Genomic DNA, 27,546 nt, shown 5'->3' with positions numbered 1-27,546 from the left:
AGGTCAAACCTGCACTTTCACGGTTTAAACTGTTTCATGGGATTACCTTTCACGGGTTTAGGCCATTTCATGGAATAACCCTTCATCACGGCCTAAAAACCTGCACTTTCACGGAGACACCATTTCAAGGGATTATCTTTTACGGAATAATCCTTCACGGCCAGAAAAACCTACAATCTCACGAGTTCATGTTTCTCATGAATTAACAGTTCATGGCTTAAAAACCTGCACTTTCACGAGTTAAGCCATATCACTCACAGATTAAGCCATCTTACGCATTAACACTTTTCCAACGATCTTCAATAGCCATTATATAATTGTTAAGCTTATAGCTTACTATTCTTTTGGCTAAATTAATGTAGCAGCTACTCCATGAGTACATATGCATACTCATGCACTGGAGAACATTTGCACCAAAGCCTCACCACATCGACAACTTCCAGGTACATCTCTGGATGGGAGAACCATGGTGGGTGAAAGCCTGGTCAATGATATAACCTATCGCCTAAAAATTTCCTTCAAATTTCAAACCTCTCCAAACGACGCTACCATCTTCACAAATCAATGATCGTCAATCCTTAGTGAAGATATCTAAATTAGCCTCGCAAGTCAACGTAATTCTTTCAATCTCGCCATCAAGTGGCTCTACTCTTCACAACACACATAGCAGTTCAATAAGAGTCTATTTGACTCAATTCTTGTACTTCATGTCTATCTGCTTCATAAGAGCACTTAAATATACATAAAAACATAAAAAGCACATGGGCAGAAGAAGAATGCATGAACAGGTCCTACTCAACAACATTTGACAAGAATCCTGCCACACAAAGGGACATCATCAAAGCCACTTTCTTCAAATAATGAATGTCGCTTCAATAAATCAAATGAGGAACTAAGAATTACCATCTCGTTCTGATGATTATGTCTACGTTCCTCCGGATTCTTCCCTCTCTTCTCTCCCATTAAAAACATCTCTTAGCATCTCCACTAACACAAATCACGTGTAATCTTGTTTATGATTGCAAAAAACAAAGTGAGCAAAAAAAAGGCAAAAAAAAAATCATGCTCACACAAATATAAAAATGTAATCACTCGCAAAAAACCCCACCTCCCCACTCCGTTAAGAATTCTCAATAAACCACTAACCTTTTCATTCACTACCTAACCTTTCTCGTTCCTTCCGGAGAGACAAAAACCATTGAACGTCACTCAACATCAAAGCCATTGACAAAGCTTTTCCATTCTCCCCACAAAGGTCTTCAACACGATCATGAGGATGCGATCGTCATCAGGAAGGGAAGGGATGTTAACCCATTCCTAAAGTTAACAAGATCTACCGCCATTATCTTACATCAAGGAGTCATGATAGATACACCAAAGAATCATATATTCAAGATATGAAGCAATAATGTCCAAAGCTACAACTTGGACGGGCACTCGTAATGGTGTGATGGAGTAATTATGGTGATTCATGCTTCATGAGCGTAGGATGAAGTCTTAAGTAATATACTTTATGGATATATTATGAGAGTAGTCATTGTAATAGCATTAGGCGTCGAATGAGCATAAAGTGCCCGGTCGGACAGTTTAAGCGAGTGAACACTTATGACCATGTATATAAGTAAATATCTCTCATAATACGACATACTCTCCCATTGTGTAATTGAGTCTTGATCTTACTAATCTCTCCCTAATGCATGCTAGTGAGTGTGTGTGAGTGAAGTGACGTGAGAGGAGGAACGAGTACCCGTAGTGCAACACGACGGTGTGACAACGCTCGCGAGAGACGCGGTGGAATTGCTTCTTCAGGAGTTGTAGAGCTTGGAGACCTCAAGGATTACGAGCTCGACCATTGAAAAAATCCTCACGACAATTGCGGTTTACCAAGTAATCTCTTGTTGGATGTGTTTAAAGAGGGGATTAGGATGAGCCTCAACACACTTATATACATGAGCCCTCTTTTTACAATGATCAACCACTCCCTTCAATCTTGTCGCCTGCAACCACTTTCCCTCTTGGATCCATAGATTCCTCACTTAATGTTGCGTCCATAGATTCATGTCGTCTCAATCTCACGACACTCCCCTGAGTATCTGTAGTACAAAGGCAAGTCATTAGAATCGATTAATATGAAGTTTTGCTATCATCCGAGTAGATGTGCATTAAATGGATTGGTCCAAGTTTGAATCAATCCCCTTTGAATTTTCACAACCCTTTAATGGTTCTAGGATACTCCTATAAAAATTCACGAGCCCAGATAGAGGAATTATCCATCATACATTCGGAACTCTCTAATGTATCAATAGTTTTGTACATTAATCCTTCTTTTTAATCCTTTACATTAATCTTTGATTAAACTAAATGGATGCTCTATACATCTTCCACTGCAGCTCACATCGGCCATGCTAGAGCCACTCTGACCATTCCACTTCCCAGGCATCACATTGGGGAGAGGACTCTAGTATGATCTTTCGCATAAGGTAATGAACTTCTGTCCTTGGGCAATTAATTTCTTTTTCATGTTTTTGACATTCAATTTATTCATGGATCATACGTGACATATTTTGGTCTCTAATCTTAGCTCTTTTGGGTGCAGACGGGCCATTGTTCTTGAGCAGACGGGCCACTGTGACTTGGCAAATGTCCATCCCCGTAAATTAAACCTTAAGCTCCCATTGAGGGCAGGCTTGGCGAGTCTTTCTGCAGCCATAGACATGCCTATGCTCGATATTCTAGAGGGATGAGGATGATGATATCACAACTTGCAGATCACATGTATTTCACATGCTCACCATAGTGCACACCATGCTCATGCAGACGCTGATGATGAGATAGACATACATCTTGTATATCATTTCATACGAGTTTGTTGGACTTTTCCATGACCCAATGACGAGATAGACATACAGCTTGTATATCGTTTTGTTTGAGGTTGTTAGTCTTTTCCATGACCCAGTACCACATGGAACTCTTGTACCACTATACCCATTGGGTCTTCTGAAGACGATAATATAACTATCTTTTCTCAACATGCTACACAAGGGCAGACTGAGCAAACAAGTGTAGCAGAGTAAATGTTCAGCAGCTATATATATAATGATTTTACAAACTAAGACATTACATGGTTATAATATAGGGTGGGTGTATGTTACAAACAAAATACAGACTGAAGCTCAGCCTTAACACCTCAGTAGTAGTTTCCCACTTTCCGGTAGTGTGCTGCAGTGCGGCTATCAGGCTTGGAAACTCTGCCATCGACCACCTCTCCATAGCAGATCCAGTGATCACTCGTCTCCATGCGGCTCTTCACCACGCATTGCAAGTAGGCCAGTGCATCAGTGAGAATGGGGCAGCCGTTTTCTGCCTCAGTGTACTCCACTCCTTCAAAACGATCAGCTGCACCGAACCAAAGCAAGCAAAAAGCTATGATCACCCTATACACGTCGTCAGAACAAAATCACAATAGAACTTCACCCTTGGTAATATGGGTCGTTGTGTTTAAGGTGCCTTATCACCAACCATCTAGCAAGAACTTTTGAACATTCACGAACTTAAAATATCAACTGTTGCCTACTAAATCAACTAGCAAAACTACCTCCAGGAGAAAATCTTTTCAGGAAGTGCTTCATCAGTTGTTGATAGTTTCCTTCTTCCAAGCAATTTAGTACAAATGCATCTCCCACCTGCAAAAACACATAGTCCTAGCTGCGAGATAACCTCCGCTTAACAAATACCTACGCGAAAATTTGAAGCAAGCATGACTAACCTGCATCAAAGACTCAATTGCTCGATCCTTTGCCACAGCAATTGTTATTCCAAGGGGCTTAAAACTAGCCTGTTCCATACAAAGAGGTAACATAATTAGCCACTTATAAAACTGTGCGGGCATAATTTTATTGCACCTGAACCAATGAAGTAAACGCTATGTATTAAAGAGAATACGGGGGAGACGGAGAGCTTGAATTCCTTGCAACACATATGCACAAGAGAGAGCAAGACACGAGAGAGATGGATGGCTGAATTTTATGCGCTCCAACTTGCTGCTGGCCCTCCATGGCCTGGCCACCTCGCTGTGAAAGCCACATGGGCTGGCCGACTGGATCCCCAAGCCTTCTAGGCCAAGCCGACAGCCAATCCATGCCCTAGGGCTGGCCGACTAGGCCTTATGCCCTATAAGGGCTGGCCACTATGTGCTATGGGGCTTGTGGGCCACAACCATGCATGGGCTGCCCCACATGGCCCAAAGTATAGGATACCACCCTACACTCACATGCAACTACATGCTTTCTCAAGGCCCTTGCATCTGACTACAAGCCTAACAATGCTCGGAACACTTGTCAACATTCTAGAGGGTGACTCACAATACGAACTGGCACTGCTTCGTGTGCGGGACTTGCACACCTGACCTTGGACGCTTAGAGTGGAACCCTCGCTGACTCGTCCCGGACTAGGGCTCACAAGGGACCAGTTTCCACTCCAGGTCTTGCATCTACAGTACAGATTTGTCCACGTGGCATTCAAGTGCGGGATGCACGTAACATCCCCTTCTGTTAAACTTGACGGAAGTTGCAAAGCCTCCAAATAGTCCGTCAATAATGCCGGATAATCTTCGAAGAAGTTCTTGTCAAGCCATACCACTTCATGTGTCCCTCGGCCTTGAAACTTCCAGAGGAACTGTCTTTCTTTTTGGCCGGAGCCGTGCTTAAAATGATACAAGAGGACTTGTTCTGAAACCATAACTTCAAATTCATCCACCATGTCTAGTTCCTGTTCATCGAGGACATTGGAGAGAGGAGGTCCAATATAAGGCTTCAACCAACAGACATGGAACACATCATGCATGGTCCAACTGGGAGGTAGCTTCAGCTTCATAGAAACCTCATTGATCTTTTTGAGAATGGGGAAGGATCTGAAGCTCTGAAACGACAACTATAGCTTGCCCACCTATTTCAAACTTTGCTTCATTAACCTGAGATATACCCAATCTCCTTCCGAGAAGATCGCATCTCTACTGTACTTGTTGGCCTATCGAGTGTAGGCCCCATGTGCTACATCTTCCAGGCAAGGCCAACCCAATGGCCGATGCATAAGCAGGAGAGGTAGAGTTTCGTACATCCAACCCACTCGAATGAATCTCACTGGTGCAGGACTACATGACATGAAGCACAAGTACGTGGATTCTGATGAATTGGTACTCATTGGGAACAAGCATTGGACACCACAGGACCATGTCAGTTCTTGATACAGGATGGTTGGCTTTTCTACAAAATTCAAATCTCTGTCTTAAAGCAGTTACGGTAACAATTCTCCATGATGACCACGACGCCATTACTAGTGGCCATAGAGGCACGAACTCAACGGTGGAGAAAATCTAGAGGCAATTTACTAGCCCAAAATGACATGTTCACTTATGTGCAAGATTTTCCTATTTGTCAAAAGGTGAAAGCATCACATGGGAAGAAATCGGGTTTGTTACAACCATTGCCTATTCTTGATGGCCCTTTCTAAGACATTTCTATGGATTTTGTGACAAATCTGCCTCCTAGTCCGGATAAGCGTAACACTGTTTGACGGTTGTTGATCGTTTTAGCAAATTTGTTATGCTTATTCCTTAAACTGCTGAAGATGTTGCAAAATTGTTTATTTGGCATTGTTACCCAATTGGTGGCATACCTAGCACCATCGTATTAGATTGCAATGTCGAGTTTACCAATCATTTTTTTAGGGCATTGTTTAATAATTTTGGTACTAAGTTGAATTTTTCAATGCATTCCACCCATAGAGGGATGGCCAGACAAAGATTTACAATAAATTGGCATTCCACGTGCTGAAGTATTGTCCATGATCAAGAGGGTAAGTGGGAACTATTTTTGCCTTTGGTGCAAGTTGTTTTAAATGACTCATTTTCTTCAGCTATTGGCAAGACTCCATATGAGGTAGCATTTGGAAGGCCCATGCATTATGTGTTTCATGTTGCTTGGTAGAAGCACTATGCCCGACCTCCTCCCAGAGATGTCCAAGATGAACCGAAACCAGATACCATCGACGAAGCCAAAGTGATAGTTCCATGACAAATCCTTTTGCACCGCTTCAAGCATGGCTCCGGCCACAAAGAGCATCAATTTCTCGCAAAGTTTCAGGATCGAGAGACGCATGAAGTAGTTTGGCTTGACAAGAACTTCTTTGAAGATTATCCACCATTATTGACGGACTATTTGGAAGCTATGAAGCTTTCGTCAAGTCAAGTAGAAGGGGATGTCCTGTGCATCCCGCACTTCAATGTTGGCCATATCTGTATAGCAGGTGCAGGACTTAGAGTGGTAATTGGCCCCTTGTGAGCCCCAGTCCGGGACCAGTTAGCCAGGGATCCACTTTAGAGTATATGGTAAGGTGTACAAGTCCCATACATGGTCATGGTCAAGTGTGCATGTCCCGCACTCAAGGTCACCCTCTGGAATGATGTAGAGGTGTATCGGGTTTTGCTTGGGGCACCAAATCTAGGAGTCGGGGCCTTTGTTGCATGCAAGTGGGCATCTAGGCAAAGGGACAGCCCTATGGGCCACCCAATAAGGTTTTAGAAGCCTTGCCTACAAAGTGGGCAGCCCCCCAGGGGCCACGGAGGCCCCATGCCCAAGCAACCAGCCCATCGGAGGGCTGGGCAGCAAGTTGGCAGGCCTAGGGGGCACACAACCCCAATCGGCCAGTTTCAGATTCAGTCGGCAGCATCAGGCTAGTCGGACAGCCCATGTTTGTCACACATGTGAAAGGCACCTTATTAATGGTGAATATTCCAGTCATGTGCGGCAGTAGAAAACAGGCCGACAGCCCTCTGTAAACTGACCTTCTTGTTGGTGTACTATACAAGCAATAGGCAGTGTAGGGTGTTAATCATCTTATTCTTCTACAAGTGCTAGAGTCTCTAGGCCAGGACAGCCAACGGATTGTTCTTTGCAAGGTGGTTGAAGTAGCTCAAGGGCAGAGGTAACAATCAGCCAAGATATCTTTTTTTCTTTCTCCGGGAAAAAGATCCTTCTATTAGTTAATGAAAAAACAGCCGCAAAGGGCTAGATACAACCACAAAGGGCCAAATACAAACTCACCTCTTTAAGGGCGGGAATCAAATGATCAAAAGGGGAAGACACGTTTCTCCTCCGGCTGGCCACTCGACGAGGAGAAGGCTATCTCATACAAGGGGAGGGGGGGGGGGGGTAACAACCACACAGGTGGTCTATAATGCCAAGTGGGGTCGCCACCTCTATCTATAAGAAATGGGCCAAGCCTCCAAAACCTCAAGAAAGCTTCCCGCCGCTTCCGCATGAGGTAAGAGCTTCCCTATAACTTCCCCCACTGACTGCGGAGGGTGTGAATGATATCGAGCCATATGCTCCTGATGGACTCAACCGGCGGAGTGTGGGTACCCTTGATGGCCTCGTTGCATCTAACACGCCAAACGTACCAGGCTGCTATGCTACTGCAAATCTCCCATCTCTGGCATGAGCCTGACTGTGACTAGTACTGCTGCAATACGATGGTGAGAGACCTGAAGGGCTAGCCCTCCCCCATCCTCCTCGTAAGGCCTGACCACTCCAGCCTCTGTGGCCCAAGCAACAGTGCCCCATGTAATGATCTGGGTCGATGCCCTGTCCATAGTAAAGATGTGGAGAATCCGCTGCCAAATCTGCCGAACCTTCGGGCAATCCCAAAGACAGTCTCTGAGACTCCTGGGGGAGGCCACACTGTGGGCAAGCTGCAAGCTGACCTCCAACTGCCAGTCAAGAACCGACCGCCAAACTCCTGTGTGCCATCAACCAAAGAAAGAGGGTGATCTTTCTAGGCTGAAAACTGTCCCAAAGCCTCTTCCAAAAATCTGAAAGGAAGCGCTGTGATAGGCCCTATGAATGACTGCCAATGTGTTGCTGCTACCGGTGTGCCATCTATCTCTGGCATCTGGATCCAGCTGCCTAGCCGCGTTTTTATATGCAAAGAAGGGGACATCCAGAGTCTCCTCCCGATCCGCGGGATCATGCCAAGTCCACGCTCCCATGTCCCACTGTAGGGGTGTGAGAGGTCAGCACTCCCATATCCATAGCTGCCAGAATCTCTCCCTAGCAACCTTGGCTAGTGTTGGGTCTATGTGCCACTCCCGTGCCTGAAAACCAATCACCCTCACCCTCTGCAAGATGTAGCCGCTCAAATCCTCTAAGGGAAGCTCATATCTCTCTAGTCTTCCATGGAAACCAATAGAAAAAGTGAACACAACACTACCCTCATTTGCTCCGTGGACCGCCACAAGAATATCGTGTGGTAAACACACCTAGCCACATTGGGGTTTCGGGTCTGGGATAGGAGTCAGCCACTCCTGAGAGAGAGCTGAGTCAATGTCGATGTCAAGCCTCTCTCCTGAGGCTGGGGTAACTGCCTATGTGCGATCCAATCTCCAGGAGACCTGGTTGGTACCATGCTCAAGGCGCCCCATGATACATGTGGTTGGGCCCCCAACATATGGCCACTGGGTAAACGGATCAGGGGTTCCAGACCAAAGGCTGCCGAAGCCGCTCCTCTGAGGCAACTGGAGCTATCTGCTGTCTGAGGGCCGGCCTGAGATGATCCCAAGCGCAAAGTAAACTGGTTGCAAATCTGTCCTCAAAAGCTCAACTAAAACCGCAAGCTCGCATCTCTGTGAAGATCCATTTGGTACTCTACGGCCAAGGGCCCCAAAGACTTGGAGTGTGGGCTGAAATCCGGGCCAATAGGAAATCCTTCCAAGGCTCACCACCGGGAAGGAGTCCTCTAACAATCAACTTGCCAAGCAGGACACAGCTCTGAATAGCAGGGTCAATGAGGCCTAGCCCCCCTCTACGGCATGGCTGAATGATCACTCTCCATGCCATCTTGGCACTGGCTGGCCTCCCATCACTACCGGCCCATAAGAAGTTCCAAATCAATCATTGTACCTAGCCAATACATGCCTGAGAAGAAGCCCAGCACGAAGTGATGTACCACACGGGGCTAGAAGTACCCGGTTCACCACCACCACTCTGCCTGCTAGGGAGAGCCTCACTGAACTCCAATATAAAAGCTTCTTCCGAATACTCAGAAGAAGCAGGGCGAGTTGCTGCTTGGGAGAGATATCAATGCCCACTTGGCAACCAAGATAGAGTGCCCCTCAGGATCCACTGGAAAGCCTCATCTGGACGCCTAGTCAGGGCGGGTGCTGAGCCTACCCAAAAACCACACGACTTGTGCCAATTGATCTGCGCTCCTGTTGCGCAACAAAAAATCTCGATCGCCGGGATTTACTTCATCTATCGTACCATAACAGAATTGAGTCTCATTTTAGGGATCCATTAGTCCAGCCTAACCCCATCCAGTCCCTTGGGTTAGCCAACCGCCCAACCACTATAGTGATGGGATCCATTTAGGAATTTGGTTAGGTTTTGTCCCGGTGACTAGGGAAAAGAGCTCCCAGGCCCCCTAGCCGGATATTCATGCAAACTTAAAACTAGTCACACCACTTACACACCCAATATGAAATTGCCATTTTCACAGATTCAGCTGTCTTTAAAACAATCATTTAATGAAATCATTGTGTCACTAATCATAATCCTCAAAATCTCCGGTTGAATCCTTATTTCCAATCATTCCTTCATCGGTGTACCTATGGGATCATTGGCAACCAGAACGCTCACCACCTGTCCACTCAGGGGCCTCTTCGATGGTTCGTAGCTCATAGTACTCGGCAATAAGGAAAGCTGATGTGTCATCTGCAAACTCTGAGTCCAATAGCTCCTCCTGCATGCGGAGGGGAAGACACAATCCCTGAAGCTCGGTCTCTTGGGCTTAGAGAAAACTACTCATGGCCTCGGCGACGAATAGGAAGAGGGAAGGTGCCAGAGGACAGCCCTATCAAACCGGGCAGGAAAGGGGGAATTAGTCACCATGGGCTCCTTGAATGAGGACCTGGCTGTGTGAGGCTGAGTAAAGTCCTGAGACTCCACAAATCCCCTCCATGGGGAATCCCATCCAGCTCATTGTGCCCTCCAAAAAGCTCCAATCCACGATGTCATAAGCTTTCTCAAAGTCTAGGAGTACCTAAATGAGGTCTTGCTGCCACATCCTGGCCAAAGTTGTCGCCTCCCAGAAGGTAAAGATGTCCAAAATGCTCTGATCCTAAACAAAGCCAGTCTGAGTGTCGTGAATCAAGTCTGGGAGAAAAGGTTGAAGTCTCCTGCTGATGGCCTTGGCCAAGATCTTATAGGCTGTCCCTGGAAGAGTGATGGGTCTCCACTGCCAGATGTCCAATCTCTCACGACCCTCCTTGGAAAATCAAGCAGCTCGAAGGCCACCTTCCATGAGGTCCCAATGATGAAGAAAGAAAGAGACTGGAAGCCCGTCTGCCCCCGGGCATTTGGCCCTGGGAAGTGTCATCAATGCCTCCACCAACTCCTCAACAATGAATGGTGTCAATAAGAAGGACCAAAGAGAAGGGGGAACCACCTCCCTCATGTGTCGCCAGACCCTCTCACGCGCGTCCACCACCTATGGAGATAATGGGGCACCTGTGAGAAGAGATCGAAAAAAGTCTGTGGCGATGGCTTGCACATGGGGGGGGGGGGGGGGGGGAGTCTCTGAAACAATAGCTCCATCCTAGACATGCAGCCTGCGAATGCCGTCTCTCCTCTTGTGAGAGCCGGCCATCTCAAAGAAATCCCCTGTGACTCTGTCACCAGCTAGGATACAAAATGAAGCCCTGGCATGATACCTGTACTCCACCCTCCTGTCCTCGATGGATCTAATCTCTGTGCGGGCGGCAACAAGCTGACTCTCGATCCACTGGCTATTGGGGGATCTCTCCTAAAGCCTCTGTAAAGAGGCTAGACTCCTCTCCTACTCCCAGAATTCCTCCGATTGGCTCTAGGCTGCCTTCAGCAAGAAACTAATGATCTCCCCTAGGCCCACATCTAATATCTAATGTGCATGCAACAGAGCTTGAGATAAAGTCCAATCCCACCCAAATCTGTTCTATCCTGCTGCATATCTCGAGGTCCTAAATGAGGCTGTCTGGAATCCTAGAGCTTGCATGCCTGTAATGCCTCTAGGGGTCCTCTAAGGACAGAGGCGTGATCTGAAAAAGAAGTGCCTGCCAGGATACCGATCATGCCCCCACAGTTGCAAGCCCACTTATCAATATAAAACATGTCTAGTCTAGAGAGGTTGGGGCCGGTGCTCCTCCTATTTGATCTCGAGAAGCTATGGCTCCCAGGGCTATGCCCAAACTCTGGAAGATGCCAAGGGTCCTGTCCCCTGAGTACTAGAATCATCTCCTCCCAAGCCGAATACTCTGCGCCTGAGATGGTGGCCGTGCCACCTCCAAGTCTGTTCTCTGCCACCTCTATCATGTTGAAGTCACCACCCAAGGACCAAAAGTTAGCTTGGGGGAGGGCCTGCCGGACTGTGCTACACAAGGGGGGCTCTACCTGCAGCGCCGTTTGGAGCATAAACATTGAGGAAGCCAATGCTATCCTCTCCAATCAAGATGGTAACCCATTGTGCACGCCCGGAGACTATCACTCCTGAGCCTATCACTACCGGCAAGAGCTGCTCACTGACAAAATAACACACACCTCCCTACGTCCCTGAGGTGCCAAAGGATGGGGCCCTCCACTCAAAGAGTCTTGGGCGAGGGTTTAGACGGGGAATAGTCACAATCTGTCCGGGGACGAAGGTGTGCCAGGTGGGAATTGATTTTGTCCTCCATGTGATGCCACTCTCTCCGAGCACGAGCATATGCATACTCCACACTCCATCAATCACAATCGAGGTATCTGTAAGAAGGGGAAAGAGGTACTGCGGCAGAAGTATGCATGAATACAAAAAGCAACACCTCCAGGCTACCATCTCCCCGTCTTCGTCTCAATGAGCTGAGCCTCCAAGCTCCATCCTGGCCAAAGGCCAAAAATGAGTGGGAATGTTGGTGATGCGAAGATCGTGGAGATGGTGGGAGAGCTCAACTGTCTGTCCCAAGATGGTGGCTACCACCAACTCTGAGTCCCACTCCGTCCCCGAGGCTGCACTCAATGGGAAAGAGAAGATTATTGTGCCATTATCTAGTGTAGAAGGTCTGGAGTGGTGAAAAACCACACATACCCAATATCAGGCTATTGTCTCCTCAAACATATCAGACCCTTCCGCCGATAGACATCAGAAGAAACTATAATCCACCGGCTATCGCAATATCCTGGGGACTCTGGCGGGAGAGCCCTCATCGGGGAGGCAGAATCAGCTCAAAAAATCAGTGAATCAAGCGGCGGATGGAACTCGTCGGTTGCCTCCCCTTCGCGTCGGGGGCTGCTGGGGGGCAACGGGAGTGCTCTAGTGAGGCAGAAAAAAGGGGGGGGGGGGGGGGGGGGGGGAAGGGGGGGGCTCGGATGCGGGGGACGGGGCACAGAGAATTGTTGTAGGTAGAGTCGGTGTCGAGGATGGAGGAGGAGGCGGTGGAGGCAGGGGGGGCGGAGACACCAGAGAGGGGTGCTGCTGTGAGAGATCCATCGGAGAGGTAGGCTACTGGGAGCCCGCCAAGGGCTCAAAGAGGTCAGCCGGCCTCACACGGCACTGAGGGCCGCGGGGGGGATCTCGACGACGGATTGACCGCCAAACCGGTGGGGCCGGAGGGGCCCGCTCCGTGACTGGAGGAGGCGCGTCACCAATGGGAAGGTGCTGAGATAAATGCTCAAAATAGTTCTCTGACAGCTGAATCCTCTTCAACGCTGCACCGCGGCGGCGCTTGGCTCTGAGGGCAGAGGCAGTAGTGGGGGGGGACTCCATCACTCTCCTGATGGCACCACAATTCACCTAGAGAAGAGGAAGGTACTCCTTCCTAAGGCCTGGAAAACAAACTATCACTGGGAAGCCCGACACGCTAGCCAAAGGATCACACGCAAGGTCGAAGCCGTGTTTCCACTACGCAAAGAAGGCCTGCACCGTACGCAATGCAAGGGGGCTCAGCTGCATGACTCGGTCTGACACTATTGGCGAGTCGAACTCCACTTGGTAGTATCCACACCCCAGAGGGTGAATATCCGTGATCTTTGCAGACTCACCAATGAGGCTCGCCTGTAAAAAATCCCTAAGCTGTCCGCATGCAGGGCGGCTACCAAAAATTTTGCAAACCAGGGTGGAGGCCTCTAATGTGGCAACAGTCGTAGTGGCAAGAATCTGAAGATCCACTTCGGAAAAAGAAATGCAAGCAACGGCGGCCTTGGTCGGGGATATTGGAGCGGCTGCCATGGAGTCTGCCTGAGGGTGAAGACCAAAATAGGCCGAAACTTGCCGAAATGAGCGAAAAACCCCAAAGAAACTGAAAGCTGAACTTGCACGGGATGGGAAAAAGGGGAGGAGGCAGAAAACTGACAAGGAGGATAGAAAACCGGGGAGGGGGGGGGGGGGGGGGCGCGGGGGGGTTGTGGCGAAGGCAGTAGATGCGGAGGGGAAAGGGGAGGCGGGCAGGGCAGGGCGGCAGGAGCGAAGCTGCATGTTACAGTACCGATATGCAGGACTTCGCTCCCGGCCCCAGCAACCATTTCAGCACCATAACCACCCATGCTACCAGTGGCCCCCATCTCTCAAGAGACGCATGCTGAAAAAGTGCCCACACAGCTAAAGAAACATGTGGTCTCACCACAACCGGAGCCAGCTAATGAATCTGTGACTGAGGCAGCTCCACCACAGAAACAGCTCACCATGAAAAGGAAGCAAAATCCCTTCCAGTGCATGACACAATTGATGCAAATGTTTTGACAGGTCAAGCAACTGGAGAAGCATCTACCTCCATACAGGCTGGCCTTACAAAGGACAAGTTAACTATCAGCCTTGTCAGCAGTGTTGTCATGGTGCACACACGGGCAGTTTCACTCCTCCCAAGAGGCAACTGAGAAGAGCAAATCAGCCCATGAAGATTTGATGCACGCAGCCCAAGCTGACTGGCTGAACCTGCTCTCGCACATGGCTCAAACATTTCCCCCAGGGGAGGGTATGAAATTACCAGGATTTGAACCCAACACCTTCCTTTGATGCGTGCAGCCCACGCTGACTGGCTGAACCTGCTTGTGCACATGGCTCAAGCATTGCCCCCAGGGGAGGGTAAGATGTTCCCAGGATTTGAATCCAACACCTTCCTTTGATGCATGCAGCCAACGCTGACTGACTAAACCTGCTTGTGCACGTGGCTCAAACATTGCCCCCAGGTGAGGGTAAGATGTTCCCAGGATATGAATCCAACACCTTCCTTTTGCGTGTCCCAAGCTCAAACCATTAGGCTAAAGCCTAGGGGACAATCATTAAGTATTTTTGGATCACATTAGGACTTAAATTCAAATTTGGAACTCCTTTTGTCAGCCTGGTTATGACCAGGAACATCACTAGCCCTCATGGCTTACTGCTGGTAAAAAGATTCACATTGCATATATTAAAAATTCCGGACTCAAGGGAAAGCCTCCATCCCAGCGTTGTCAGCGATATTCTTCCTAGATGTTGCTAATTCATTTCTTATCATTCCAGCTGAGGTTTCAGGTCTAGAGAATCAACATTGGGAATCCATTCTCTTCCATCATGGTTGTGACCAGTCGGGGATCTGATGGATGCACCAGCTGACAGCTGCAATGCCTCATGAAACAGCTGATGGATGCAAATTCTGCTGCGCTGCAGCTGTGCCATGTCAGCAACCTTGGAATCTGTTCCGGCTCTGCTGATGTCTACCAGCTGTATATTCTGCAGAAGGGGGCCTGCTGAATCCTGATTGCACAGCTGAGACTCTTCACCCCCTACCCATGACAATGACGTTGGATGACCGAAAAACATTGAAGAATGTCTGCCTTTTTTCTATAGGTTGAATGGTGTTGGGAAAGGGAAGAGAGCCCCAGGTCCAAAAGCTCCAAATGCGAAGATCCTGATGCTGAGGAGAACGATAGTAAAGAATGGGCAGCCAGCACATCCATTGAAAATAAGGATGGCCCAACCCATGAGCTTGAACATAGCTTAAAGCTCCAAGGCGTTACTGCTTTTCATGAATGCAGCAAACTGTTTCAATAATCAAAAGCTAAACAAGACTTTCTGCTCTTAAAAAATGAAGTGGACTTTTCTTTTACAGTTATTATTTCTTTTCCAATTTTAGCTTTATCTTCAGAATCAATTCTTGGTTGTAGCAACTTCGACTGCGTGTCTTTAAAGGCCTAGTTTCACCTCCCTACAGTACTCTTTATTTCAAAGGCATCTATTTAAGGTTGTGCAGACAGTATTTCAGGTGTATAGTCATTCGTTTAGAAGCTAATGCATATTTTGTAGATATCAAGTATTATCCACATCCTAATGACCAAAGGAACTTTAACTTAGAATGAGAAGTACAAAGTCATCTGCTCACTAAACTCTGAATGGAAACAATGCCAACCAAAATTTTAGGAAACAGGCACTAGTTCTTTTTGGAAAAGGAAAGGACACTAAATCTTAGTTCAAGTACGGTGATACAAAGCAGGCCTGAAATCTAGAGCCTTCAAAGGGGACCTCATCATTCAAGAAATGGTGAATGAATATTTCACCGCTTGATCTCAAATTTCTGTGTTATTTTTTCTCCGGTTAACACATAATCATGCATGCACACATTCATGTACAGACAACAATGCATGCAGGCCTCTGTATGAGTGTGCCTGCGCAGGCACAGACACATGCAGTAACATTTCGTCTCAATGATATTTTCAGTGATGTGTAATCTTTGCGGTCAAATTTCGTAAGCCTTGCTTTTAGTTTTACACCTTTACTGGGCTGATTTGTACGTCCAAAGATAATATTGAAATTTGACTAGCTCTTGTAGTGCTAACCTTCATCTTCCATGGAGCCAATTTATTTGAGTTTCAAAAATTGTATTTTACATTACTTGCTTGACAATTTCGGTTTATATATTTACGAGTGTTAAAGCTTACTGAGATTTAATTGTGCAACAAGTCTTCAAGCTATGGATCCAGACTTTCGGAATGCCATTGAATATTGGACACATGCGATGCAAGTGCATGCATCTGTGCAAAGAAAAGCTGAATGAAAAAGTACACATACTTGAGAGACCCATGATGCAATCATGGCACCCCTTGAAACCCCTTTCTTTGCCGTAACAACATATATTCCACCAGATACTCGTGCAATGGCCTTGGCAACATTCACTGGAATATTTGTCTTTATGGATTGGATCACCTTCTTCTGTGAAAGTAACTGCCCTATATCAGTACCAGCCTCCTCATATTGCTGATATCTGCAATTTTACATCGAAAAACAGAGCATGATTACCAAGTGAATTCAGCATTTTCAGAAGTAAACCCATCATGTCAGCAGACACTGTGAGAGAATTACAAGCATGTCAAATTTGTAAACTTCAACGTGTCAAAACCACAAAACACCTTGATATTCTCTTTACTTGACCTAATCTCCAATTTTAAGTAAGAAGGGACGTGCAGATATCAAAGTGAAAAATTCTTAACTCATTTTTCATTGAACTTTTAGGTAGTGGGCATCCTTTAGTCAAAGTGGACCCAGATAGGGACTACAGATTATGGCATTGGCACATCTCATCAAAATATACCCTATTAACATTATTCTGGTCAACTTTGCTGCTCACCCAATCATAGTAACATGGAACGCTGTTCCATAGCCTTGGGAACCAGGGAACGCGTTCCATAACCTGTGTCGTTCCCATTCCCGATCCGCAAATGTGCATCCTTGGCTAAACGCATTCTGGGTGTAATTTTTGAGTAAATGAGAATTTTTATATTTTTCTATGATCATATCATATCATATGAGAGTGGTGTATGACCTTGCATCTAAAAGGCTTGGCAATATATGCCCTTGAATCTCCTTAGTTTGCAAATGGTAGCCATATGGTGGTGACGTGTCGTTCCCATTTTCTTTCCGGGTTCCAGTTCCCGTTCTAGAACAGAACCCCGTTCCATGTGACTATGCGTGACCCAATGCATATTGATGCATCATTGTAGCTTATTGCCTACTTCACAAGAGTAGGCCAAGGCCATGTGGTAAAGACAGTAAAACTCAAACAAAGTCTATAATAGCTCTTCTTCAATGTAGTTGCTCATTCAAGGTGAAACGAGAGTCGGTATGCTCAGACGACACACTAATTAGGCCTTATGGTTTTGGATCCTAGGCATCTTTAAACTTCTATGCATCACTTGCACTTGTTTTAATACATGGGAGTAAAGGCAGTCAGATTGATCGCAGAAGACAGAACAGAGTTCTCAGACGTTAACTTTGGCAGCTCTACATCACACAGCATGGGTCTGGCCTGACAAGCTTTCACAGAAACTATATTTGCATGCTGATAGAGGAGGGGTTTGTTTGAATGTCAACACACAGGATTTACTTATCTCACAGTTTCAAGGCACCAATACTGTTAGAACTTCATTGAGAGAAACTGATAGAGGAGGGGTTTGTTTGAATGTCAACACAGGGTTTACTACAGTTTCAAGGCACCGATACTGTTAGAACTTCATTGGGAGAAACTGGGAGTTTGCAGTCCACATATGGAGAGGATTAATAATCAAATAGAGCAGTTGAGGCAAATATTAGGGCCAAGGACCTAAACTGAGTTTCTCATGACAAGAGAGAGAAGCATCTTGTGTGCGGTCTGGGACTGATAGTCTAGCCCATGACATGGGTCACGGGACCTTACGGTCTCGTGCTCTGGTGCAAATGTCACTTCAACTCTCTGTGTGCTCAGGGGTGGTCCCAAGCTGACGGGCGTATGGTTGAGTTTGTGAGATGCTGGCTGATGATCCCTCGGTACTTCAAGTGATCTCTAACCATTGCATTGCAGTTGTTGGTGCGCTTAGTTTGCAGCTTAAGGTCCAAAGTTGCAACAAATAGGGCGTCCATGTCTCCTCAAACACGCAGACACCCCAAGTGGTGGGGCTGAAGATGGAGAACAAGGGGCTCCAAGTATACATGATAGATACCACACACAAGATTAAGTGACAAAAAGAGGAACATTTTTTCACTCCATTGCTCCACATGCTACAAGTTCTGAGGGTGGGCAGAGGCATACTAAAAGGTGGAGAGATGTGTGATGCTCTACTTGCATGAGATCACAAAATACAAAGACTACAAAGCATGAAGACAAAATCAAAAGCTTCTCAGCTCCATTTTTCCCAAGACTATTTTCATTGTTTAGTGCGTGAGACAGATGAGCCTTCAATAAGACCTAGTTATAACCCAAATAGAGGGCCATCCAAAGAAGCACAAACCACTAGCCAGAGCTAGGTCTCTTCATCGTGTGCTTTTTGCAATCTGATTACATAAACTTCACCACTTATTAATTTAATTCTTCTAGGGGATGCTCCAACGCATGAAGTTTCCTAAAGATCAGCCTGCTACCTCATGATCAGAGAGCATGCTCCCTCATATTTAGGAAGTGCACACTGAGGCACTCCTCAGTATATCAAATTAGTCACAACTTGATCTCTCTCTAGCATCCCCCACCCTTCCATCTTTTCTCTGCTCTCCATCCTGTCTGTCAGCTCATCCATCTGCAATCTGCAAATGGAAGAGCAAAGGACCGTGAAGAGCTTCATTAGAACTTGTTTCTCCACGCTTTAGCACCTAATCTCATCAATAATCTACTTGCCATGGGTTTCTGAGAACTTTTAAACACAAAAATATCCCCATCAACAAATAAGACACAATGGACCCATAGAATTACCATATTATTATCATTGACCGAGATCTATTGGAGCTGCACTAGAAAGAAAGAAAGAAAGTTACATTTACGTCTTATAAAAGGCCCGATGGGCCTATGAGACATGAGAGTATCCATGGAATATCATCGTCATGGAAAACTGAAACAAAACTGAAACTGAAACTGGAAACCTAGAGGTCTTGAAAGATTGGAGCCCAGGAGTCAAAGCTCCACGCAAAGTAGCGTTAAAATGTTGAGGTTCTTTAAAGAACCTCAAACAAGCCTCAAGTAAAAAGGTGATGTGAGTTTAAAAAATCATTTCGCATACAGTACACAAATCATGACGAAAGGAGAAGAGAGTACGTGGCTTCAGTTGGTGTCTCTTTGATACGCAATGGAGGTAAAGGTGATGTAATGCCTAGATCCAGGAAACGTTGCATGATTGTGTCAACAGGTTCATCATCTCCACCATAGCTCTCTGCTACAACAACAGGCTACATACAAAATATTATTAGAAAATTCAATAGTTATGCAGGAAATGCTTCACTTCATAAGCTCAACTATTGGCATTGTGCACTTCCATTCGATTGGCAGACTCAATATCCCAGGAAAAAAGCATTTTACGTACTTGTTTGGCTTTTACAGCTGCATAAAGAGTGCTGACAATTGCATTGGCAGGTCCAGAGATGGGAGGTGCCATGAGAACAACACCACTACATCTTCCTACACACTCTATTAATTCTTGTGAATCTGCTGAGTTCAGGTCCAACATGTCAACTAGAATGTTTGTTTTCGTCAATCCCCTTGCAAGCGCCTACACAGTCCAAAAACTAAGTGAGTAAAACAGAAAAGTCATTCATCCAGCAAGAGACATCTTGATGGTTTACCTGTGAGAGTCTATCACTAAATCCATAATCAGAGACGTATAAAACTGCAACTGTCGCAAGCTGCTTTTCTAGAGCTTGTTTGCTCCAAGTTTCATACTTGTTCATCAGCTCTGCAATGTTGTAAGTCAAAACAGGGCCATGGCCAGTAGCAATGACCCCAAACTCCATCCCACTCACTCTTTTAAGAGCATTCAGCACTGAACGAGAGTTTGGGCGCATCAGACAATCATAGTAAAACCGATAATGTGGCTCAATGGTGGCCAGGTCCTCATCATAAACCTGTAAGTAAATAAACTCAGCACTAGAAAAGAGCAAGACGCATAAAAAAGAACAGACTGACAAGGAACATCAACCATGCAATGCCTGTGTGGCTTCTTGACCAGACGCACTGTTACAAAATAAACAAAAATAGACATAAATTTCATTCCACCTAAATGTGCATAAATGAAATAAAAACCACTCAAGGCTCTGAATTTTTCCAGTGGTGGGAAAACATGCCAATGTTGCTTGCTCATAACACAAGCTTCACAAGCTGTCCACGTAGTCATGTATAACAGATAGGTCTCACACTAGCTCATCCCTCAGCATCTTTGCAAAAGTAGTGATACTCCAGTGCCCAACACTCTCATGCCACAGCCTGCTAGACCCTTCATTGGTCTATGCTGTGAAAACACAAAGCTTGTTAAAGTTGTTGCAACTGATGCCACCACCTTGTCATTTTTGTCCATGATGACAGAACCCTTTTTGTCAAAGTGAGCATTGATATCTTTGTTGGTGATTAGTGCAAACACATAGAAATTTATGCAAAGATCAGGGGCATACAAGATATGTGCAAGCTGTTTTGTTGTGTCTTCTAGCAGGTAGAGAAATTGTCCCTTTCCATTGCACTTTGAACTTGGCATCAATGCTAACTATCACCCGTGTGTCATATCTTGTTGGCTCCAAGGAAGGATACCAATCCTCGTCACTCATCATGTTCCTTGAATCTTTGCTATCAACCAGAGATCATTACATGCTATTAAATGAGCTTTATCTGTCACCTCTTCAATGGCAAGGAACTAGTCAGCTTCTACATCTTTTGACTTTTCCTCAGCGTCTAAGGTCTTCCACGTGCCATCTTTCTTTGTGTTCACCTGTTCCTTCATGTCATACGACCTTTTCTATAAGAGAAAAAACACTTGACTTTCTTTTTACATTCTCGGTTATGTGAATTTGTCTCGCATTTGCCCTTCCTTTATGTGTTGACATTAAATGCAAATTCTCAAATCCTTATCGAGGAGCATAGTGCAGTGCACTCAACTCCTGTAAGTTTAAAGGAGTGATCCTTTTTCTGATGGTGAGTAATGTGACAAGCCCAGCATCCTTCTCCACCAACATATTAAGAAATTGCAACAACAAGGCGTATCAGTGAGGTTTCACCCTTGTAAGGAAGACATCAACTGCCTCCCCATATCCAAGCATTTCTTGAAAGAGAAAGTTCTGAAGGTTCGACGCCCTTGACAGGTTCACCATCTCATATTGATCTTAACTGACTATGGCCAACGCTTTTGCAGCGCTGGTGACCTGTTGAATCTACAGCAAAACAATGTCCATTGTGGTTATGAGGGCACAAAGCCTCTGCATCTTTCTCTCCCAATTACTGCTGGTTCAAGAGAAACTCTAAATTTTCCATTGTCATCATGTCTACTGCTTCTACACCACTCACCATGGAACAAAGCTTCTCCCAATTACTGCTAGTTCAAGAGAAACTCTAAGTCTCAACATGGAACGAAGCTTCCATGAAGTGAGAAAGGTTCTAAATTTGAGATTTCAAAAAGCATAGTTGGAGCCAAGAATCTGGTACCGTGTGAGAAAAGAGGGAACTGTGGTGTCTACAATACGATAGTCACAAGCAAGAATCTGTGTATATAGAAGACTGAAAGACAGTTGTACTACAGAAAAGAACATAGGAATAAAAGCTATATTGCTGAATGCTTACAGCAAATGCTGAACTTTTTTGCACCCATGTGCCCTGGCAAGGATGTGGACTAAGATGGCTGCTGAAACTTACTGAAAGATGTTTGTAGGAAGAGAGCAGAGGTTGTTGCTGAAGAAGTGAATGCTAGGGGGGTTTGGTTATAGGCCTGCAATGGCCACTTCTTAGGCAGGTCAACCTGCCACCACACTTGGGCATTCACTTTCACTGGGTGATGTGTCCCCCGAGGTGTCTACAATGCGGTACCAGCTCTCTCGGATGTCATGCATGGCCTAATGAGCTTTTTCTTGCCTTCCCAAGCCATATTTTACTGCCTCATCACCTACCATCAGATCCAATCTAACCTCGGTCTGGTGTAAAACCAGACATATTGGTTAATGACGTTTCTTTTGAACCCTTTCTTTGTCTCGCCCCACAATGCACGGTCGTGGAGACTTCCGTAAAGTTACGATGGAGTTTACAAAAACATAAAGGAACTTGTCAGTCTAGTAGCATTAACACACTACAACCAGTCTTTACAAAAATACATGCTTCTAGCATGACAAAAATAAGTGCTCCTAGCATGACAAAAATGCAGCACTCCGAGCGCTTCATAAAGTCCATCATTCACTCTAAAAACGTCATCTACGCATAAACACACCGTTTCAGAACAATAATGCATTCCAAATGCATCACATGTGAATAGAACTCCCGATCCACGGTCTAAGGTGAATATAGTATCTGGCCAATGCAAATTTGGTGCAATCACAAATTCCAAGACATGCCCTTTTCCTAAATCCAAAGTATCGCCTCCCTGCAAAATCCACACATTGGAATTTCATTAGGTAGAGCACTTATTGTATGTGATCAAAATTGAGAATCATATTTGTCCTCTAAAACCCAAAAGGAAGGCTCTTTCTAAAACTTTGATACCAAGCATGCATTCAACAAAGTGGGAGATCAATCCAGGAGGACAGATGCATCATGTTTTCCAAGAAATATGTGCTCCATTAAGAAGCAATTGCCATGTTGTCAGTCAAACCTTAAATTTATGAACTTCACACATCCTTCGTCTTTCAGTTTTTATTTTTGAGAATAAGAGATCTATTGTGTAGAACATCAGCATCATACACAACAAAACATTAAACTTTACTTAATAAAGGGACTATCTATAGAGAACATAGTCACAAAAAAAACACGTTTCTAACTTTCGAAACCTGAAACCTCGGGACTTCAAAACGTTTTTAAAAAACCTCAAAACCTCTGCGGTACGCCCAAATTTCAGGTTTCTTTTTTCCTCTCTTTTTTCATTTTTTTGAGTTTTCTTGGTTTTTTATCGATATCTTCCTCGTCACCTTCCAACTCCTCTCCTTCTCCTCTATCTAAAAAACCTCAAAACCTTTGCAGTAAGGTACTTTTGCCCAAATTCCAAATTTTGTTTTTTTCCATTTTTTTGGAGGGCTTTTTTGCTTCCATCTCCTCTCTTCCTCCTTGTCTACTCTCGACCTCTATTCCTTCCTCTTTTCTTTCACTTCCTCCCCTTAACTCCCTTCTTCTTTTTCTTCCACTTCCTCTCCTTTTCCCCTCTTCTGCTCCTTGTTTCACCTCCTCCCTTTTCCCCTCTTATTCTCATACCATCTCCTCCTCTTCTGCTTTCCTTCCTTCCTCCTCCCACTTTCTTCCCTTTGACATCTTCTTCTACTTAAAGATTTCACTTCCTCTCCCTTACCCTCTTCTTCTCCTTCTACCACCTCCCTTTCATCACGATGCTTTTGACAGGATGCAAAATGGGAGAGCACAGGATCATGAAGGGCTGATTGCCGAGCACTTCTCACATGCCAGGGATGTATTGGCTCCACTTCTGGTTCATATGTTTAACAGGGCCCCATGCGAGGGTTTCCCCGCCAGTTAGTCTTGTAATATCATTGTGCCCATTCTGAAAACAAGTGACCCCATGGATCCCGGTAACTACAGGACTATTATGATTGGTCACACATTGTCCAAGATTTATGGATCGCTCTTGGAGCATGAACTCAGCAGATGGGCGGAGGAGCAGAGACTCAGAGCAACAAGGTAGGCAGGTTTCCAGAGAGGGCACTCCACACTGTACCACATCTTCACATTACAGAGTATCATTGAGGAGGGGAGAGCACATGGGCACCGGATATACTACTACTTTGTGGAATTCTGCAAGGCTTTTGACACAGTCCCACCGGCCAGATTGATGAGGAGACTGCACAACATGGGAGTACCAACAGAGATGCTTTGGGGGATCCTCGCACTCTATGAGTCTGTCATTGGCAAAGTGCGGGCCCCAGGGGGGAATCAGAGGACGTACATAGCACTATCGGGGTGAAACAGGAATGTCCCTTATCTCCTATTCTATTTGGGCTCTACATTGATGAGGTGTCTGACTACATAGACAAACATGGAGGTCCAAGAGCACTTTTGGTAGGAGTTTTGATAGCGTTGATTGGAGCTTTCTAGAGGGCACGATGCACCGGATCGAGTTCCCAGTGCAGTGGATCTGAGGTGTTTTAGGACTTTACTCAGCCTCTCACAGTCAGGTTCTCATTCAAGGAGCCTAAGGCGACAGACTTCCCCTTTCCCACTCGGTCCGACAAGGCTGTCCACTGGCACCTTACCTTTTTCTTTTCATCACCTACGCCATGAGTAGTTTTCTCTGAGCTCAAGAGACGGGTCTCCGGGGATTGTGTCTCCCCCTCTGTACTTAGGAGGAGCTATTGGGCTTAGAGTTTGAATGACACATCATACCTATCAAGAGATGTGGGGAATCTCCAGAGATTCGTTGAGGCAATCGAGAACTTTTGTCACACATCAGGAGGGCAGATCAACTGGCACAAGTCGTGTGGTTTTTGGGTAGGCTATGCACCCACCCCAACTTGGTGCCTCATCAAAAGGAAGTCTTGACTCAAAGTCCTAATCTACTGATCCAACTCCCTAGAGGAGTGAATGATTCAACAACTATCTTGGCATAGAGTCCTAATCTACTGATCCAACTCCCTAGAGGAGTGAATGATTCAACAACTATCTTGGCATAGCCTTTTATAGGCTTTTTTGGTACAAGAGACCTGGCCAACATGCTGTCGGCCAGCAAAATATTCCACCCGACCTGAAAACACTGTCGGCAGGCTCTATAACTCTAGCCAACAAGCTCATGTTCCACTATAGGGTTCTCCTACACACTAGAAAACCTGTCTCTTTTCCTGCTGCCTATCGGAGATTAGCTTCTCAAATGAGCATGCACATGTCTTGCACATGACACTAGGCATGATATTCTAATGGTAGTCCATGGCGCGGATGAGGGCTTGCTCAATTTTTCCTTTTTCTATTGGTCCCATGGCGGAATAGAGAGATCATAGCCCCCCTTGGAGGATTTCAGTGGCTGTACCTTACGAAGGTGAGGGTGATTGGATTTCAGGCACATGAGTGGCACATAGACCCCCCGCCAGCCAAGGTGGCCAGGGAGAGACTCTGGCGGCTATCGATTTGGGAGAGCCGACCTCTCATGCGCCTCAAGTGGGACCCGAGAGAGTGGACTTGGCATGATTTTGCTGATTAGGAGGAGACTCTCGATACCCCCTTTTTCGCATGCACAATGCCGCTAGGCCGCGAGATTCAGATGCCAAAGATTGATGGCACCCCGACAGCAGTACACTGGCAGTCACAGGGCCTCTCACAACGATTTCTCTCAGATTTTTGGAAGAGGCTCTGGGACAGTTTTCGGCCTCGAAAGATCACCCTCTTTCTTTGGCACATGGCACACAGGAGCTTTGCGGTTGGCACGTGGTCGGCCATTGGTGGTCGACTAGCAACCTGTCTGAGGTGCAGCCACCCTCAGGAATCTCAGCGACACTATCTTTGGGATTGCCAAAAGGCTCAGCAAGTTTGGCAACGGATTCTCTGCATTTTCACAATGGACAGGACCTCGACCCGTATCATTTCATGGGGCACTATCCCTTGGGCCACACAGACTGAGGTTGTCATGGCTTATGAGGAGGAAGGTGGAGGGCTAGCCCTTCAGGTCTCTCACCTTCGCATTTCGACAGTACCAGTACCAGTCCCATCTACTAATCACTAGAGTCCGGGCTCGTGCCAGAGATGGAAGATTTGCAGTAGCATTGCAGCCTGGCACATATGGAGAGCTAGATGCAGCGAAGCCATCGAGGGTACCCACACTCCGCCTGTGGAGTCCATCGGGAGCATTTGGCTTGACATCATTCATACCCTCCACAATCAATAGGGGAAGTTGCAGGGTGGCTTTGACCGCATGCGGAAGCGGCGCGAAGCCTTCTTGAGCTTTGGTGCCCTGGCTCTTTTCTCACAAATAGAGGTGGTGATCGCACTTGGCATTACAGACCACCTGTGTGGTTATTCCCCCTCCCCCCTTATGAGATAGCCTTCTCCTCATAGATCTTTCTCCACCCCTTGATTCTTTGATCCTCGCCCCGTACATGATGGTGAGTTTGTATCTAGCCCTTTGTGGTTGTATTTAGCCCTTCATGGTTGTTTTCCTGTTAACTAATAGAATAGAAAGATCTTCTTTCCGGGAAAGAAAAAAATGTTACATAAATTCCTGCGCTTCTTATACTGTGATGTCCACTTGCCATCCTTCAACTAGATGCCTAGCCGCCTTGCTGTCTACACTTCCTGTTGGCTGCCGACTGGGTGCTAATGGCTGCCGACTGGTCATCCAGACCCCTTATGGTGATGATGATGATGTTAATGATGATGATGCTGATGCTGCTACTGATGATGATGCTGATGCTACTGATGATGATGCTGCTACTGCTAATGATGATCCTAAAGAAGATGGTGTTAATGACCTAACTGCATGTCCTAATTGCATGTCCTAACTGATGAGATTAATCAAGGATTAAGATTGTTCGTGCTAGAGATTAGCCATGGCACGAGCGTGCACGTGACATCACTATTGGGTCCTAATTTACCCACTGAAGAGCCCCCCTCCAAGCAAGAGTATTTGCTTATATTTCTTTGGAGAACTTTTACAATGAATATGAATGACAATTGAGGACTGCCAAACACAAGGACGAAGTAGACCGAAAGCAGGGGGAGAATGACAATTGAGGACTGCCAAACACAAGGACAAAGTAGACCGAAAGCAGCCTAATCCAGATGCTATCCAAGTTCCTTTAAATTGCTCTTCAATGACCACTATGCAATCCCAACACATATGTTGGTCGGATGCTGAAGATGCTCTTCGTGGAAGCCTTGGGAATGCTGCTGAAAGTATGCACAAGGGAGCTGGCGGCGGTTGGCACACTTGGAATGCTTGTATCTGCTGTAGGACTAATTTGATTGATGGATGAATAATGCTGAATGCTAAGCGCTGCTTTTATATGCTCTATTGCTCCAGCGCTTATAAAAGCATCAATAGAGCATATAAAAGCAGCGCTTAGCATTCAGCATTATTCATCCATCAATCAAATCAGTCCTACAGCAGATACAAGCATTCCAAGTGTGCCAACTGCCACCAGCTCCCTTGTGCATACTCTCAGCAGCATTCCCAAGGCTTCCACCAAGAGCATCTTCAGCATTCAACCAGCATATGTTTTGGGATTGCATAGTGGTCATTGAAGAGCATATAAAAGCAACGCTTAGCATTCACGAAGTTGCTTCAAAAACTCTTTGAGTCGTGCAATACGCTCTCTCTTCTCTCTCTCTCTCTCTCTCTCTCTCTCTCTCTCTCTTTTTGCACACACTCATACCATGGATATCTTCCATCCACCTTAGCTTAGGTTCTCTTAACACACATTATGTAATTTAGCAAGCGCACCCATAAGCGGAAGTTTCTTTAAAAACTCTTCACAAGTAGTCCCTGTGACGCATGTACTGGCAAGGTAAGGATAAAATAAGAGTTTGTGAGTTTGAAGTAGAGTCTATAGCTGCACCAATACAGAGGGAACCAGCTACTAGATGGTTCAATTAGTCTTTGCCCC

General features: G+C 45.9%; 1 protein-coding gene across 1 annotated transcript in view; it reads right to left on the bottom strand.

Moving 5' to 3' along the window:
- Positions 1-3,063: 3,063 nt before the first annotated feature.
- The window catches only part of LOC147641585 (uncharacterized), a 46,744-nt gene continuing 22,261 nt past the window's right edge, over positions 3,064-27,546 (bottom strand). Inside the window, exons 3-10 of the mRNA XM_086791006.1 lie at positions 22,227-22,379; positions 19,612-19,890; positions 19,353-19,538; positions 19,088-19,218; positions 16,102-16,294; positions 3,767-3,835; positions 3,596-3,683; positions 3,064-3,396 (exon numbers count right to left, since the gene is read on the bottom strand). Coding sequence (XP_086647132.1) covers positions 3,188-3,396; positions 3,596-3,683; positions 3,767-3,835; positions 16,102-16,294; positions 19,088-19,218; positions 19,353-19,538; positions 19,612-19,890; positions 22,227-22,379 — 1,308 coding nt within the window. The 3' untranslated portion in view covers positions 3,064-3,187. The remainder of the gene's footprint in view (positions 3,397-3,595; positions 3,684-3,766; positions 3,836-16,101; positions 16,295-19,087; positions 19,219-19,352; positions 19,539-19,611; positions 19,891-22,226; positions 22,380-27,546) is intronic.

Source organism: Cibotium barometz, chromosome 1 (genome assembly GCF_041138505.1).
Source record: "Cibotium barometz isolate CiBa-2024 chromosome 1, ASM4113850v1, whole genome shotgun sequence".
In the NCBI taxonomy this organism is placed as follows: Eukaryota; Viridiplantae; Streptophyta; class Polypodiopsida; order Cyatheales; family Cibotiaceae; genus Cibotium; species Cibotium barometz.
This window is presented reverse-complemented; position numbering and strand designations above follow the sequence as displayed.